This window comes from Trichoplusia ni, chromosome 11 (assembly GCF_003590095.1).
Source record: "Trichoplusia ni isolate ovarian cell line Hi5 chromosome 11, tn1, whole genome shotgun sequence".
Lineage (NCBI taxonomy): Eukaryota > Metazoa > Arthropoda > Insecta > Lepidoptera > Noctuidae > Trichoplusia > Trichoplusia ni.
In genome coordinates, this window is record NC_039488.1 from 7,944,548 (window position 1) to 7,964,149 (window position 19,602).

General features: G+C 34.9%; 1 protein-coding gene across 1 annotated transcript; it reads right to left on the minus strand.

Annotated features, from left to right (window-relative positions):
- Positions 1–5,281: 5,281 nt before the first annotated feature.
- LOC113498605 (wee1-like protein kinase) lies at positions 5,282–19,232 on the minus strand. The gene is made up of 11 exons (XM_026878682.1): positions 18,824–19,232; positions 13,265–13,374; positions 12,392–12,544; positions 11,809–11,897; positions 11,058–11,275; positions 10,245–10,391; positions 9,637–9,779; positions 8,687–8,812; positions 7,327–7,454; positions 6,672–6,838; positions 5,282–6,332 (listed from the first exon to the last, which is right to left on the minus strand). Exons 1-11 carry the CDS (start codon positions 19,069–19,071, stop codon positions 6,152–6,154), a joined length of 1,710 nt encoding a protein of 569 aa, XP_026734483.1. The 5' UTR covers positions 19,072–19,232; the 3' UTR covers positions 5,282–6,151.
- Positions 19,233–19,602: the final 370 nt, after the last annotated feature.

The window sequence follows — 19,602 nt, forward strand, 5'->3', positions numbered from 1 at the left end:
TCTAAGTCCTCCTTACCTTAATTGAAATCAGTCGTAACAAAACTCACATACAAGAACACTCACAAACTTTCGTAATAGCAGGATATGATTTAATTGCTTCTAATTTTCTTCTTCACTCTGTTTCGCGCAATTCTCACCTATTTCAATTACTTCTGACAATTGTCTCTTGCTAGATCAGTTTAACGTTAATGCTGGCAATTGTATAATAACATACCAAGCAGTATATGTCCCAAATCTCTGCAAAAGCCTTTGCCCTACGAGAAAGGACTCTGCCAGCCCCCCTTATGTCAGATACTTTTCTGGAACCCAGGTAGCCCTTGCATGTTTTCTTTTGCCGTTTGTCAGTGACCGGCAGTCTTGCTGTGACGATTTTCTTTTACCGTAACTCGCATATTTTTGCTACTATAACGAGAATTTCAGTAGTAATTTAGATCTATTTGAAATGTCTAGTAATCAATTTATAGAAGAAAAATGTAGAATGACGAAGGTACACAAAGAAAAACAGTGGACACAGGGACAGCCCTGTGCCCACAGTGTGGGTACAGACACATAACGCCATCTAGTATCAAGTAGCAATAACGGAATGTTAAAGTTACAATATTCCACACTAGATGGCGTTAAACTAATTTCAGAGTTTATCTTGACAAAGGGATGGTTATTTAATAATATGTAGGCTTAGATACTGTACTTTGTATAAGTACTGGTAATTAAATTAAATTTTAAGCGTGAGTAGTCTTTCTCATAGAAATTAAGGTTGAAAGGGATCTCTAACTGTAAAATGAAAATAAAACCCACAAATAATCGAAACAAGCATTTATTACAGTATCAATAAGCAAATATACATACATTACAAGCCATACCACCAACTTTGGTTGCGTCCAACAATTTAATTTGGTCATATTTACAAAACAAACAATTTTGGTACAAGCCATTCAATTCATCCTCGGCTACGATTTACAATAACCTCCTATTTTAAAGTCGGTTAAACTAAACAAATTAAAAACACATTAAAAAGAAAACTTAAAAGGATTACAGACACTTTAAAAGCCAATCAATTTACACAAACCAGAAATTTTGACAAAATTTATACTTACAAAAAATCGAAACCAAATTTTTTAAATTTTAATTTTATTTATGAGTTATCGTAACCGAGTATAACCACATACAAACAAAAGCGATATTGAGATCAAACTAAAATTAGATAATAACCGATCCACCTTGTGGAAAGGAACATTTATTATAAATTATTTAAAAAAAAATTACATGGACATATCCTTTCACCCAATTTTTATAATTAATAATAACTTTATAATATAGTCATAATGATTAAAGAGCAAACGAGAAGCTTTTGCCCAACAGTGGGACGCCACAGTTGGATAAAAACCTCTTTTCATAAACAAGATTTAAGCATTGATCACAATGCTTACTCACTGCTGCACATTCCAAATTTCAATATTTATAATATTAAAAATCAACCCCCCCCCCCCAACCGAAATCGAAAATAGGTGTCTATTTTAGCCAAATATTAACCACAGCGATATTGGAATTATAACAATCCCCTACACACCAAAATCGCTTAGGACAACTAGGACGCTCGTAACTAAAAATAGATTTTTAAAAATCTTCCTTACACATTAATCATACGACTATATTCTAAAATCACTATTAAGACAAACAACCAAACATAGGGACTAAAATATTATAATAACCTCCTCCTATTTCGAATTCAAATCTAAAGTGATATTGAACAATCAAAAAATCACTTTTTGTTGTATCAAATCACACCTGTTTATAAATTGTATACATGACAAATGATGTATAAAAGTTGTTGATACAGTCACCAAATCGTTCTTTTAAACAATTAATGTGTATCTCAAATATCATTTTCATCATGTGACAATGATTTGGTTAGTTATTTTAGTCTATGTAAGGAGAGTCGTCTGGAATCATTGATAAACTTAGCAATAGACATTTACTTTATAATGACAATCGTTTTTAATGAGTCATAGATTTTACTCTGTTATTTTTTGACGGAATCAAAAAATTGTAACAATTATTACTTTTTTTTAAACATACAAATTACATGGAAATTATTATTTAATGAAACAATACATATGTAAATTTGATTGAGATGAACTACTGATTTTCTAAAGTATTTTTTATCGTATGGTTTATGTACGACCTGGTGTCAGAGTTGAAACCGCCCGTAGACCTCTGACGTGACAAAACACACCCTTGAAAAACTAACTGTTTTCCTCACTATTGTCATACAAGTTTATTTTGCATATACATAACTCATCGATAGACCAAAGTTAATATATGCAAAATATTTTTGTTATTAATTAATTAATATTTGTTTAATCCCATGTAGATTCACATTTATTTCATGTATGAAATAAATGTTAGAATCTGTAAACTGAATTATTTAGATTTCTGTCACTAACATAATATAATTACCACTTTATATGGTTATTATATTATACTGATCCACAGAAACAAGCAGAACCAGAGGATTATGCTAGTTTTAAACAAACGCAATATCTAAGTCAACAGTAGTTCATCTCTATCAAATTAACTTACAATAATTTTGAAAAATATAAACTTAAAAGTAATAATTCTTAATTTTATAATAATTACATTTAAATAAGACTACGCTTAAAAAGGGGAGTTTGCCCTAACTGCGAATAAACGGTAATTGCGTTACGAGTATAACTAATCATTGAGACATATGTATGTCTGTATGTTATAGCTACTAAATCAATGAACCTTAATGATGCGGTTTTCATCGTCTCACAACTAGATTCGGAAGGCATACAGTTTGATCTATAAACCACTGTATGTCAACGTCATAGCTACTGAAATGAATAACAGTTTATTAAACTGATGAAATAGAATTCAATTTATAACAATTTATTCAATTACGGATAAATTAACTCAAGCATATTCCGCCGCGTCAGCTCATGATTAAGGACTCCGGTTGGGTCCGAAACTAGTCGGGCGATACCGATAAATACGCGTGAGTAAACCGTTATTAAATAAATACTTATAAGGCCGAAAGATATTATATTTTTGTATCAATTGAAAGCTCGAGAAACGACACGCAATCACCATAATTCGCATACATTAAAAACTGGGTAATCTTATGAAGTTAATATACACCTATACAAAATTATTTGTCTATAATATAAATATTACATTTATCATATATTTTTTTTATTACGTATAATTAGAGCTGCCTTAACATTATAATTGAGGCGTGGTTTTATTAATTATCAAAGTTTATTTACAATAATATAATAACTACAATTTATTGATAAACTACTGTTTCTATCTTTATACCTTTAAAGTTAAGACGTTCTTAAATATATATTTGTCTAAATACACCTTGAAGTGACGGAGACGGCGTGCCACTTAAAGGTGACTGAAAACTATTTGATATTACAATATATGACCACGAAATAGTCTACTATTTACCCGACTTTATCAAAAGAAGGGTCATGTTTATGAAATTTATTTTTATCAAATCCTTTTTTAAATTTATATCTTAGTCTCACCGACAGCTGAATAGCTAGTCCGTCAGTCTGTCTAACAACACATTTATTATATAGCAAAGTATATTATTAGCTATAAAGTTGATCAAATGATCAAGACTTTATTCATAGAATCGTAGACTTAAAAATACCAAGGCTTGCCATTCATACCAAGAGATTAAATAATTTATTGATTATTGGTAAGTGAGAAAGCTTCATAACAGATTCTAGAACAAACACCTAAATATTTCAACTGAACATGCAAATAAATTTAGTTAACAACCAGATTTTAAATCCGTCAGTCTACAAAGGCAATTTTTAGCGCATCATAATACTTAAAACAGGATACACATTTAGTCTACGTTAAGACCGTGAATGAATGAATGGCAATTGGATTAAATTTTAAAACTTTATATATTCTCAGCATTTCGTCAACACATCATTATCTGCTTAGCTTTTTCTCAACTATGTTGGGGTCGGCTACCAGTCTAACCGGACTCAGCTAAGTACCAGTATTTTACAAAGAGCGACTGCCTATCTGACCTCCTCAACCCAGTTACCTGGGCAACACGACACCCTTTGGTTAGACAGGATGTCAGACTTCAAGCTTCTGACTATCTGTAACGATTGTCAAAGATGTAGGAATAGCAGCCGGGACCCACAATTTAACGTGCCTTCCGAAACACGGACTAATTGAAAATCCATCGTATTAACCGTGATTGTACCGCCCCGTACTGAATTTCCAATTATTGTGTTCGAATAATGCTTAGGAGAATACCAATTTAATCCAATTTCTATTCAATCATCGGCCATTGCTAGCAGAATAGGGGCCCAGAGGTTTGCGATGGTAATGTGTCGAGCGAGGGTGTCCGCTGAGCCCTTTCTATCGGAGCTGAGCTGACCGTATCGAGGTAAATGAAGCGATTCTATTGCGTTCTTTACAAACACATCCCTCGCTACGCATCCTCACTCATATCTGGTGGAAACACACTTTTACAGCGGGTTAAATAACGAAACTGATGCGGTACTGTTTTGGGACGATCTTGAAATTAGTATTAATGTATCAATTGTTATCAACGTCGTTAGCTATCAATATGAGTTTAGTTCCAACTCCTGCCTCTATAATTAGCTCCAGTGTCGGTTTGGTGCTAAGTTCACCTCAATATGGGTATTTGACTGAATCTAATAAAATAAATCTGTTTAGTCAGACAGATTTCCAAAAAAAAATATTGAGTACATATTTTTCAATTTATCACATCGTTAAAAAGTAAGAAAGATTAAAAGCATATAAGACGATGAAATGTATAGTGATGTACTAGCAACATCACTTGCTAGTAAAGGGCGTACTGGTAAGTGACGTCACACGAGATTTTAAATCACTGTAGCCGATTTTATATTTTTGCGAGATAAAATAAAAAAGACGTTTGCAATATTTTTTGGAAATCTATCTGAGGGACTGAATACATTTTCTTTGTTATATGCCCTATTTTATTAAAACAGAATAAGCCTAATATTGTAGTCCCTGATTACCTAAAATCAGGTTGAGTATAGCAATTATGTGTAGACAACGGTCGTTATTACCGAGACTAAGAGAAACTTAATTTAAAATATCCACGCCTCAAAGAAACTTAAAAATAAATACATTATTCCGAACGATATCACAACATATTGAATGGAAGATACAAACATCAGGATAATTTCGTTAATTATTAGTTTTTTTTTTCTTTAATAATTATTTTACAATGTTACATCAAAGTTAACGATTGTAGAAACGACACTTAGGTAGACATGTGTCAGACAAACAGACATACCTTTAAAATCTTAGTACAAGTCATACAGTTATAATTAAATTTGTCGATTAATACAAGAATCATACATAACTATCCGAGTATTTATACAATCTATCTATTTGTGCGTAGTTTTTATTAGTTTAAAATTTAATTTGAAATTATATCAATTTCAAAATCTATGTAACTTTATAGCTTAACACCAGTATGTTGCAGAGCGACTGTCTATCCGATATATTTTTAATGGGGAATCGTTTTTAATCTTTTATTTAGACAAAAATAATATTTGCTAAATCAAGAGTTTTTTATGAAGTTTTAAAATCGTCTATTACTACCAAACTGATTTACAAAACCAATTTTACTGGGTAACACAGTATCTTATAGCAAGACTGGTTTTTATGCAATACTTTTGAATAATCCCTGATAATACTTTCGTTTTTATTTGTAATAAACAACTTCTTTTCCGAAAAAAAACACTATTCTTGCTTTATGAATATACAAACAGATAAGGCTAAGTTTTCACGATAAAACACTACAGTTGCGTCCGAAACTAATCGGGCGAAACCGATAAATACGCGTGAGTAAACCGTCACCAAATACATATAAAGACTGTCATTTTTTACGAAATACACTACTTAGAGTTTATAGAGAATCTAGTTTATTACCACACAAAGACGTTTAAAAATATAATCGAGAGTAATTTCAAGAATATTGCATAAACAGATGACCTTGAAACACCTTTCAGCTACAAGTTTAGTCAAACATATACAACTTCTCTCATATAATCTTTACATTATCTTTATAAATATATACTTTAATGATTCGATTTATATTTTATACCTTTTTCGTTCGTCTGTACCTCTCGCGGTCTATTCTGATGGGCGACGTCACGGATTGTATCATTTCCGCTATGTGATTGTCGACGCGCGGCTTTTGCAATCGTTTCGCTGATCGCGTTCGGAATTTCGCTGATTCTTGATTCGCAACGATGTTCGGTGTTAATGATTTTATACATCTGTAACAATAAATTAAGTTTTAACTCAAGAAGACGTGTTTTAATTCAAAATTTGTGTGAAAAAAATGCAAGGTTTGCTTCAATGCGCGCTAACGCATGGCAATCTGTATTTGCTAGGGGTGAAATGTTATGCACGCGATCATAGCGCCAGAGGTGACAGAATGATCGAAGGTGTGCGGCGTGTGCGTTGAGTCTGGGAAAAATCCGCGAACTACTCATTGCGCGCTATGCAGACTTCCAAGCCTTTCCCCAACTATGTTAAGGTCGGCTTCGAGTCTAACCGGATTCAGCTAAGTACCAGTGTTTTGCAAGGAGCGACTGCCTATCTGATCCACATACCTGGCGGCCTCCTGCAGCTTCCTGGCGAGCAGCTCGTTCTTCATGTTGGCGGCGGCGAGCTCGCGCCGCAGCTGCGCCTTGCTCTTGTTGCCGGCGGGGTGCAGCAGCGGGTGGCGGCGCAGGCGGGCGGCCGACGGCCGGGCGGAGGGGTCCGGGTCTACCATTTTCTGTTCACAGTAGATATATATAGTTAAAAACCATCTTGGAATTATATTAACATAAAATAGTTCGGGAATTAACGCGAAAAAGAAACCTTAATGGAATTGTATTAACATTTAACGCGAATTTTACCGATTAGCCCGACGTTTCGAGGTAATATAATTATGCAACGCGAAAGTTTCAATATAAGTTTAACCATAGTGGAAAATCAAATGTACAAAGTTTAATCGAGTTCTAAAAAGGGATATATATAAAAATGAATAGTTGTTCGTTAGTCTCACTAAAACTCGATAACGGCTGAACCGATTTGACTTATTTTAGTCTTAAAATATTCGTGCCACACTTTAAAACTTTAAACGTTAATAAAACATGCAAACAAGCAAAAAAAGAGTTGTATATTTTTCTACATTGTGATCATCGACTACTAAACGGATACGTAGTTTGCCGGGACAGCTAGTTAAACATAAATACGCGTAGACAATCAGGCGACACCAACCTTGAGCAGCTGGTTGAACTCCCTGGACAGGTAGTGCAGGTCGGGCAGCTTGCCGTCGCGTATGTCGTGCCACTCCTGGCCGTTCTTCGGCAGCGGCCCGCCGCCGCCCGCCTCGAACAGCGTCAGACCTGTTGCAACAAAAACATTATAATAATTGAGTACTTAACAACAAAAATTCCTTCAGAAAGATTTACAAAACTAATGCATAAGTCTTTTTTTCTTTAAATCGTAGCAAGTAGTGATTATACTAAAATGAAGAATTATACTAGATGATGAATTATATGGTAATGGGGGCTCCATTACCATATAATTCATCATCTTAAGTGAAATATGTCTGACGGACTTAAGAGATTTATATTTCTACTATAAGTCCGATTTTTAATTCGAGGCAGTAAAATGACAATTGCAACTGTCATTTATACAAAAAAGGGTGACCCGCTACAATAGTGATGTTTGGAAATCTTACTACGACGATGACATTTAGTCATGCTTTATTTTATTATGTATCAAAAATTTACTATTTCTATTAATTGAGCTTTTATAATTGTAAGTGGATATTAAATTTGTTTTTCATCCAACCACTGCATAATGTCAGAATTCATCCAGTTTGGAGTTGGATGCGCTCGACTTTTCTTGCATGGTAAGGTGCTTCATCTTATGCCAGCACCGCATTTGGCTTTAATTTTATAAATTTAAATTAATATTATTTTTTTTACATTTAAAAACAGTCACCGTGTATGTCTTTTGATTAATTGTCGTAAATATATTTTTTTTTATACAGAGCTAATTTGATATCTGAATAAAAAAATGTAAGCTCGACTAACTTTTGATTGTAATAAGCCGATTCTAACACATCACTATTTATTTGGAATTAAAAACCTGCCACACTGGAAATGTCATTTTACTGCCTCGAATTAAAATCGGACTATTGATGTATTCAAATAACCTATTGTAATGTTATTACACATACAAAAATCAAACATTTTTATCTAGAATGTTCAATAACTTATTGGAAAAAAATGATCATTTCTCTACATTATAAAGAGGAATACGCAAACTTCTTTTCATAGATTTATGCAGGTAGCCTGAGGGTTTTGTGTACAAAAATAAGTTGATTTTTGTAGTAAATTCACTGGGTGATTCATACTTAAATTATGCAATGGATGCACTTAACTACTCATACAATCTAGATAAATACCGGTTCTTAAACCATAGCACTTTAAAATAAAAAAAATATTCTTATCATATATTTGTGTGAAGTTGAAAAAGACATAATTATGTATCAATCAATCATGTTTACTTGTGAACATAGGTTATAGAATACGTGAAAGGTCTTAAAGTAAATATGTCAAGTTCTCACCGAACGCGAAGATATCTGCCTTGGTGAGCTGCGTGAGGTCTTCCTGTAACACTTCTTTGGGCAGGTAGCGACAGTCACCCTCCTCCACGGAGGGAGATGATACACAGGTCACGTGGCCGAGGTCACCTGGAGGACAAAAATATTATTAGAATAATAATAAGACTCCTCAACTTTCACACAACGCCATCTAGTCTCAAACTAAGCAAAGCTTGTATTATGAGTACTAGACAACTTAAATCATACATAATATAGATAAATTACACCCAGACACAGAAAAAATATCGTGCTAATCACACAAACATTTGTCCTGGGTGGGAATGGAACCCTTCCGGTGTAGCAGTCAGGGCCCCTAAACACTACACCAACAGGCCATGATATGAAGATGGTTGTGTCCATTTTTTAAGGTTCACAAGTTACATTTATTTTCTTGTTTTCTGCCTTTAAAATTCTTCATTTTTTTATTTAATAACACCTATCTATGACGTATCTATATCTAACCTAACCTAACGCCGCGTCAGCTCATGATTAAGGACTCCGGTTGGGTCCGAAACTATTTGGGCACTCCCGACAAATACGCGTGAGTAAATTATACCAAACCCACTGAGCGCGACGTGTTGCAGGTTTGACAGCGTAGTCCAAGCATTTGTGTGATCCCACGAATACTTATCCTGAGTCTAGGTGTCTTTGTGCATCCGACTTGAATATTTGTTACGTAAAATCCGGACAACACAAGGATTAAATTCCTTAATGTTGAGTCGTTTAAAAAAAAGACATCAATCATTATCATTTGCTATCGTGATACTGATTCATTATTAAATGATGCCGTTGCATCGTGAGTAAACCGTTGTTTATTCACACGTATTTATTATTATCCCGATAGATACGCGTGAGTAAACCGTTGCATCATTTAATACAGACATCTAATCTGCCTTCTTTCTCATATAACTCACCGATCTTATATATATGATGGTACTGCGGCTCGTCGTCGTCGTAGCCGTCGTCGGAGTCGTGCGCGGGCTGGCCCTCACCGCTGCAGATGAATATGTTGCCGGGCTTCACGTCCATGTGGACCAGCTGCAGCGAGTGGATGTAGCTGTTGGGGACGAACACGAATATGAGTGGTTTGTTTTTGTAATGATAACTTTTGCTAATGTCGGATAAAATTCGGACTTGTGACTGTGTAACAGAATTCAGTTTTTACTCTTTGTGATTCATACACCCTAATAAAAAAGAATATAATAATATTTCATAACATATTTTACAAGGAGCGACTGCCTATCCGATCTCCTCAACCCAGTTACCTGGACTACACGATCCCCTTTAATTAGACTGGTTGTCAGACTTTCAAGCATCTAACTACCTGTTCTGCCTGTCAAAGATGAATGAATAGCAACCGGGGCCAACAATTTAACGTCTCTTCCGAAACAAGGAGGAACGTTGTGACAAAGTTGGTCACCCATCTACGGGTCAACCGCGTCGATGGGTCTGCAGTTATTAGCTGGGCCAAGGGCTATGCTAGCTTGGGCAGGGATAATAATGTATGTATGTAATAACTTACGCTAAGCCATCAGCAATGTGTGCGAGCAACAACAGAAGCTCGCTCTCTCGGAGCGGTCCGTTCTGAATCTTCTGCTGTAGCGAGCCTCCGTCACAGTACTCATTCTGGATAATCATGTGGTCGTCCTCCGCCCATGCTGAGTAGTATCTGATGGGTACAAACAAGGAAAATTAGTGTGAGAGAGGAGAACTGGCAATGTGAGATTCTTGATGATTTTGGTTGGGTTATACCGTGGTATAAGTGTAAACTTGGGTGTGGTTAGCATTATATAGCTTTATAATGAGTACTTGATATTGAATATATTTTTGACACCCACACTAAAGAATTGAACTCCTTGTATCGTGGCGGGTTTCACAAATATTCAAATGATAGGCGCAAAGACACCCAGACTCAGAACAAGCATTCGTGGATCACACAAAGCTAGTTCAACGTGGGGATCGAATTCGCGACACGTGAGGCGTGTTGACCTCAACAACTCTGCTATGTGCGCATGGTCAAAATGAAAAGTTTTTATTTCAAGTAGGCCGTTTTCCAGGCACTTTCAAAACGTTGTATTTCAAAATGTATATGTATATTCAATTTGTTTAGGTAGTTAACTAAAGGTAAACATTCTTGGTGTGTCTTTTTATACAAACACATATTAAATAAATAAACAACTTATTTATATATTTCATTTGGCAATCTTTATTGTTGTTTTACGTTTGTTTTTAGTCAAGTTTTATTTTTAAACTGAGTTTTTAGACAATAAGACACTAAGATTGATTACCTTTAGTTAACTACCTAAACAAATAGAGTAGAGTAAGTAGTGTGTACCTGACGACATGCGGATGCTTCCCTAGCGCGGCGTGCGCGTAGACCTCGGTGAGGGCGGCGCGCTCGGCCGCCGAGCCCGCCACCGGCCGCAGCGAGCGCTTCAGCGCGTACACGCAGCCGTCCAGCTTGTTCACGCAGCGGGTCACGCGCCCGAACTCGCCCAGGCCCACCACGCCCAGCTCCACGAACTCGATGTTGTAGCGGGAGATGTTGGATTCCTGGGTCAGGGAGTACCGTATTAGTAGGGAATTATAATAGCGACGACCTGGTGAAAGCTGCTTGGTTAGATGCAGGTGGCAATGAACTGGTCGCGCTGGAGATATGGAGAGGCCTATGTCCAGTAGTGGACAACTATAAGCTGAGATGATGGAAAATAGTACAAAGCTTAGATTCAACAAGATATTCCAAGGAATGTTGTACTCCTAATCTTATTTGTGAACAAGAACAAGACAGTGTAATTGTAGTCCTCTAATATATAAAATTCTCGTGTCACAGTGTACGAAATTGAATTTCTCTGAAACGGCTCAACCGATTCTCATAAAATTGTGTATGCATATTTGATAAGTCTGAGAATATAACACCATATATTTTTCATAACCCTATGTTTTCCCTTGAACCTAATTTATACGACAAAACAATGTCTCCGGGAGATCTAGTATCTTATACAAAGATATCACTTCTTTTGACTTCTAGAAACATGTTCTAAACACACATCAATTAATAATTTAATGAATTTCCAAGTAATATTCACCCTGAGTCTCTTTGCCGGCTGTTCGGGCGTCGCGTCGCCCCACGTCGGTGTTTTTGACAAAGCTCGCTTCTTCTTGTTCAGCGCTTGACCTGATAATAATATTAATTCAATATGTTGTTGACTTAGTAATTTATACATATTTAGTTGTATATATTTTAACGGGTTTGAACCGTAGCCTCTGCAGGTAATGCGTGTTTTTGAAAACAAATCCCGTAATAGAAAAAATGCTTATGTCCTGGGAGTTTCCCAAAAATTCAAGTCACTCTGACTCGAAACAAGCATTCGTGGTTCACACAAATGCTACCTACGCGGGTTTCGAACCAACGACTCGTCTCGTGCTGCGTGTTTGACCTTAACCACTCGGATATCTTAAAATGTATTATAAGCGCAAAAGATTGTATGCATGGATGTATGGATGTTTGTTCCTCATTCACGCAAAAACCACTGAACGGATTTTGACGAAACTTGGTACACAGATAGTTTACAACCAGGATTAATACATAGGCACATGTAGATAGTTTTTATCCCGATTTTGTGTTCCTGTGGGATCATTTTAATGTTCATTGTTCATTTGTGTTCTCACCATCAGGCGTGAAGGGATTGATGTTGGCGACGGCGCGGCGGCAGACTCGCGAGTCCTCCAGCTCGTCGGGCGGCAGGCTGCCCAGCGCGCTGTCCTCGTCGCCGGACGCCGCGCCCGGCGGGTGCAGGTGGTGGCTGGAGCCAGACGGCATGCCTGCGGAGCGAAGATGGTGGATTGGTGATCAGATTCATAGTGGTAATTGACATAGATCTTGGACAAAACCTTGAAATCTTTGAAAATAACTGTATGCGCAATTATGTTTCAATATTATAACTCAGGTTTTAATCTATAAAACCTACGTTAGGCACCAGTCCCTCTCATAGGTGGAACTCAAGTTGTTTCTATCTTACCGTGTTAAGTTACTTTAAGGCCTTTTGTGAAGACATAATAAATGATGTATTTATTTATTTAAAATTGACTCAAAAATTGAAAAACCACATCTTGAAAACCGAAATTTATCTGCAGGAATTGCTCTGATCTCACTAATCTAAATAATCAATTAAAATAGTATCGACTCATTTATTTGACGCAAGCTGAGTAATTCATCAAACGTTATATATATATAAACTTTCTTTTTAAAGTGTGTATGTACCACATGAATAATTATCGCTTGCGGGAATCAAACCCGTTGCAGTCTACGCCACTTGGTGGTTTAAACCTATAGTGATCGTCGGCTATCCGTGTATCTTTAGTTTTAGATTTTATTAATTATTTTTCATTGAACCTAAAAATCAAATAGCTGTCATTTGGTCGCAATGAAATTTCATCAAGTTTGGCTCTGTATTTTTAATTTAGAGTCCGTTATACGTTCTCAATATGAACGAAATTTTTTAGAGTAAAACATAATTTAAATATATATAAAATATAACTCACCCGTCTGCGCGTTTAATTTCGGTGGAAACAGTCTGGACCGGGGCGGATGGTGTGACGGAGTCGAACACTTCTCCAGCAGCGTCTTAGGTGTGTGGGGACTGTCAAATAACCTGGGAATAAAGGTAATATATTATTTAACATATCATTAAACATGAAGGAAATACCGATGAAACAGAATGGAAGACTTTAGATAATTATAGGGATGTAGAAAAAGCTTAACGAACAATAAAAATAAATGGGAATTTGAGGATGTTATTAAAATCATAGTTAATAGTTTTCTTGAGTCGGATTTGTAATTATTTATTTAAATTAAACGATTTAATTTTAAGGGAACACGAGAGTTGACCAACTCCGCTTCAGCTCATGATTAAGGACTCCGGTTGGGTCCGAATCTAGTCTATCCCTATAAATACGCATGAGTAAACCGTTTCTAATCACGATTTATCTTCTTAGCATTTTCTTCATTCGAATTAAAAAAAAAAGTTTTTACATATCTATACTCTATACTAATATATAAAGCTGAAGAGTTTGTTTGATTGTTTGTTTGTTTGTTTGACGCGCTAATCTCAGGAACTACTGGTCCAAATAGAAAAAATATTTTTGTGTTGAATAGACCAATCATCGAGGAAAGCTTTAGGCTATAAACCATCACGCTGCGACTAATAGGAGCAAAGATACAATGGAAAATGTGAAAAAAACAAGGCAGGTATAAATCATAACGTCGCGGGCAACAGCTAGTAATTAAATAATTAAACATACTAAAATTAACATTATCAACATGTGACAAACTTCAAGAAAAACGTTAACCTAAAAAAAAACTTAAATTCAACTTAAATAAAATCGAAAGACCATAACAAACACATTTCATCTACGATTTACGAAACACATCCCGTCTTACGAAACAACCCCTAAGGAATGCAACAATGGCGTACACCTGGACCAACTTGCAAGACCCCGATCTTGAACAATAAGACAGGTAGGAAGGGGTCCATGTATATTGTACGTAACACTTGTAGGTAACACCTGAGATTTTTGAGAATTGAAAACTTTTGGGGTGTTATTGTAAATTTGTTTGATTCGGAAACGTCTTCGAACCTGATTTTTTAATGTCATGTGTACCTTGAATTATTCTAAAAGAGATTTCTTTAAGAAAGACACAGTATCCTTGTAGAAAATTTTACACGCGAAATATTATAAACGCGAAAGTTTGTATGTATGGATGTTTGTTCCTCTTTCACGCAAAACGACTAAACGGATTTCGAGGAAACTTGGTAAATAGGTAGTTCATAACCATTAACATAAAGGATAGTTTGTGTGGCGATTATATATTCCCGTGGGATCATTTTTGATTTGTAGCAGGCGTCCTTTAATTGTTAAATTATTAAGTTTAATTGAAGAAATGATATCTGTTATCTATTTACAGCTCTTTATGGTATCTAAGTTAGCAACGCTAGTTTTATTTGAAAATAAAACGTTGTTTATTAATCTGAGTTGATAGAAAGCCGTTGAAAATTACGAAAGTATGAAAATTAGGACCATTACGTAAATAACATCGAAAAGACTGGTTTAACTTACATAAGTAGGTACCTAAAATAGCATCTAAGTTATTTTATCTAAAACCGGTCAAAGGCAAACGAGAGTAAACCTCAAAAAAAAAACACCAAAAACTAAAAAGGATATTAAAATAGGCCGCAACGAAAAAAAAATAACGATCGAGCAAAATATTTTATTTAAAAAAAAAAGAACACGATTTCCAACTGACAATTCCAAATTCTATTTAAATGTAGTTTCGATACAAAACATGCTTTCGCGTTAAGATGTTAAGATTCAATTTAGCAAAATGTATTCTTAGGTAGCTTTATACACGTATACAAAATCCGACCTTAAGTAGTTGAGTTAATGTTTAAAATCGAATGTTTTGATACAGACATGTGTGTAGGCGTGTTTTTTGCATGTTACGAACAGCTGTTTCTATCATATGTTCTTTATAACTGTACCTTAACTGATTTTCTTTTCAGTGAGTCACTAACACAATAGTTTTGTTTTTTTTTTTGTTGGCATTAAGCTGGATTTCCGTTGGGTTGGCAGAACTTGAAGTGTGACCCTCGAAACTTATATTATTATTCGGTTGAAAGGTTTTTGGGAAGGTCAATTAGGAATTGGTGAACATTGAGTAGCAGATAGATGATCTAGCCAAAATTGCGGGATGAGGTAAAGAAAACTTCAAAATTAGCCGATAGCAGTATAGAGGTCACCACGTCAAATCCATTGTGCGCAACGTGTCGCGGGTTCGATCCCCACGTAAGACGGATTTGTGTGATCCACGAATGCTTGTCCTGTACTGGGTGTCTTTGTGCACGTGATTTTTGTGGGACGGTATTTGAGCAATTTTTTAGCTTTTACACGTTGAAGTTTGGATTCACTAAAATCATCAGCAGAACTGGCTGCATTCTACATTTTGCTGTACTAGAGAAGTAGAGATGAACGTTTTCTGCCTAGAATCAATCCCAAGCAATACAGGCTCTCTACTTCCCTTTTAAAAATACTACTTTGCAGGCTAATCTGGCTCAACGCGTCCCGATATTCCTCGTGAGTCACGAGAAATGTCCAGAGAAATTACGTACGTCCGTTTTCAATAACAAAAAACTTATTTGACTTTCTAAAGTAGGATATAAAATACCAGGGACAAAATATTGCATAGCAAAAAGGTTATTTAACATCAAAACTGCGCACAAATAACAGTATTTAAGTAGAAACCGGTTGGACAGGTCGAAACGAGGTCAAATGTTAAATGCTAGTCGAGAAGGGTGGATGTGACATGTTCTAGCATGTTTTAGGTTCTAGAAGATGTAGTTACAGTTGGGTATTTGACAAAAAATAATGATCGGCATAAAATGACCAATTAATAGTGCCCTATGAATCATGAGTCCATTACAAAATTTCCAAAGAACATTGGTAAGAATGAATTTTATTGTCCTTATGATAAAAATTAAGATTTCAGAAGTATATTTTTAGCAGATGTTGATCGCGGCTTCGTCCGCCTAGATTTCGTAGATGATGTTGTAGGTGCAAAAACATTATCCACCATAAAAGTAGCCTATGTGTTAAGTGTTAATCGACTATAAACTGCTACTACATGTCTCTCATAAAAAACATGGAACTATCTCCCTATTTCAGGCGGTCAAAAAGACCCCTTTCTCCCACAATTCAATAAAAAAATCTCACATCAAACTACAGCAAACTAGACAACAAAAACATACAAAAAAATACTACTAGTAGTAGTAAAATAACAATAAAAATCAATGAATAATACTAGAATAGGGTAAAAACTAGTCAAACAAGTTTGCTTCTCTTTCTTCACAATAGACAAGAAAGAGACAAGTGATGTATCCAGAATACAACAGAATTTGGGAGACAAGTTCAAACTCGTTCCAGATTGGAGGTGAGTAATGGGGATTTAGGACAAGTTGTGACAAGTATGGAAACTTCTGGGCAGTGGCTGACCGGTGGGAACTGGTGTTAACTGGTTTTTGTGATAGTATGATGTATCTGAAAGTTTTAGCCTTTGACCAGCTTTGCCTCATATTAGATGTTAAACACAATGTTACATATAATGAGAAATTATTGTTTTTGTATTCTATAGATCATGATTGCCTCATAGTTGATTATTATTAGCTGTTATTAACAATGTTACATTTAATAAGAAATAATTCCTTTTGTATTCCATAGATTGCGGGTTATCAGTTATTTCCATACCAAATTTCATCAAAATTGGTACAGATTTTGAGTGTTATAAAGCAAAAATCACATTCATTTACAAACTTTCACGTACACAATATTATTGATGATTTAAGTGTGAATAGAGTTTAAGATGGCAATATTCTGATAAAATATCAGCCTATAAACATTGCACTGCTGGGCAAAGGCCTCTTCATAGGAACGGTTTGAACATTTATGACTATAGTAGCTGACTGAATTGGTAGATTAGGTAGTTAGATATGAAGTTCGTGTTGAAGGGAGCTTAATACACATAACTTATATTAGGGCATCTTCCTCCTAATGTATTATTCTTTGAAATGATTAATTACTTATTGTTTAAAGCATCAGAAATACGCCTAGTAGAATATTTTCATTCTATTAAGATCTTAGACAGGGCACTCCTCCATAATAATTAAATAAGTTGTAAGATCAGTTTAATTTAATATTCACAGTGGAACCATGTACCTAGAGAGATTATTGTCACAATTTAAAAGAGATTATTGTCACAAAAAAAAATACTTCAAATAAAACGTTTTTGATTGACAGAACATACTACACTAATGATTTTTACAACAATAACTTCTATTGTTTCTTATTGATTGTCTTTTAAAGTGTTAATTAATCATAGATAATGATATAAGGCTACTATATCTTCTTAAATAACAATGATGATCGATTACTATTCATGCTTCTATTTATGCAACTGAATAAGGTTTAAATTTGGCCTGTCAAGCCATGCTACCGCATGTATAGACCAACTACAGCTTTTGCATGTGACTCTGTCTTTATCAATGTTAATTTTTGTCATAAAAAATCCTATGGACTGCAAATCACGACTCCAATAGCATTATTGACAGTAAATGTTCAAAAAAAACAATAATAATTGAAGCTAAAATAGTTAACTACTTGGCACATAAATCCTTTTTTAAGATCAAGGCTGATCATTTAACCATTCTTGTTTGATTTTTGCTCAAACTATATCTAAAATCAATTTTCATAACATACAATATGTGTTAGGTGTTAAATCTAATATACAAAATAACCCGGATTTTGATTATGAGAATGAGTTTATCAGTCAGACAGATAAATATAACTCTGAAAATGCAGTTTGAGTGTTGGGAGTCATTAAAAAAGATGCTGTGTAAAAAAAGAGAGATTAATGCCCAGCAGTGGGATGGTGGGATCATGGAGCATGATGAGAAGTAAAAAGTAACTTCAAACATCTTAATTATTTCTTAACTAATAAAGATAATAATCTTAATTACTTATTAATTGGAATTTTAGTATAAAACTCGTTTTAAAGAATGTGATTGCTTTTCATACCCATGAGCATATTTAACTATATAATTAATAAGAGATTTATAATGTACACATTTAAGATTAATTGTAAGCTTGTTTTCTAGCTAAAATAACCAAAACATTAGCTAAAAAGTTTATAATTTAGGTTGACACGCCAAAAAAGAGAAATCGAATAAATTATGATAATTATTGACCAACTTATTGGTACTCAGTATGAATAACATCATTTCCTATGAGTCAATAGGATAATAATAATAGTTTTTGACTAAAAAAGAATGGAGAACAAACGAGATTGTTCCATACATTCAACAGGTAATTTTTAAGTACAAATATCTGAATCATAGAGAAGTTTTAGCTTCAATGTGTCAAAAAAGTGAAAGTTTCATTGTTTACATCGAAATATCATAACAATATCGCTGAAATTGAATGAAAACGACGAAATTGTAATGTAGCGTGGTGGTTTTCTGTGGAATATGAGAGACTTTGAAAGTTTGGACTTACCTCAGTGCCCTTACTCTCTTGTAAGGAGGACTGTGTGATACCGGTGTCGGCAATGCATCCTTCATGCCGTCATCGTCATCTATATTACTAAAATCCAACTTCCTAGGCACAATAGACGAAGGTATCGGACTCAAATTATCCGAAAATATATTAAAAGAGTCTGACATTTCACACGAAGTTTCTGCGGACAATTCCGATGAATCGTGCTTGTTTATGAAGCCCGTCTTCATTCTGTACCACTCGGTCATCTTCGTTAACACATTTAAACACTTTTACAAAAATAATATCACAATATAATCACTATTTTCTTTTATAATTCACAAAAACGATCTCACTTTCACGGACTTACAACGTTATGGCGGATGACGCATAGCACCTGTTCAATTGTTCAACCAATCAGAGCGAGTTATTTGACCGGTGGATTGAATACTCAAATTCTATTGGCTGACGTTATTTTTTTTAAATAACGAAGTGGCTTCTTTGACTGCCATTCGGCGAGTTATGGGTGCGTTCGGTGATAAAAAAATAACACGTTCAATTTAATCGTTGTTAACTAGAATAAAATTATTCTATTAATTCCTTGTGTTTGTCTGAAAGGACAAGCACAGATCATTTTGCTTTTTTGTACTTACCTAAATTAATGGACTTTTAGGTACCTTTTTGATAAAATAGAATGGGCGAAATACGATTGCTGTATTTCTATTTTTGTGCAAGAAATATCACCGTGAACTTATTGCAAAGAACATGCTTTATCCTAGAATATATTAGGGTAATTCTTC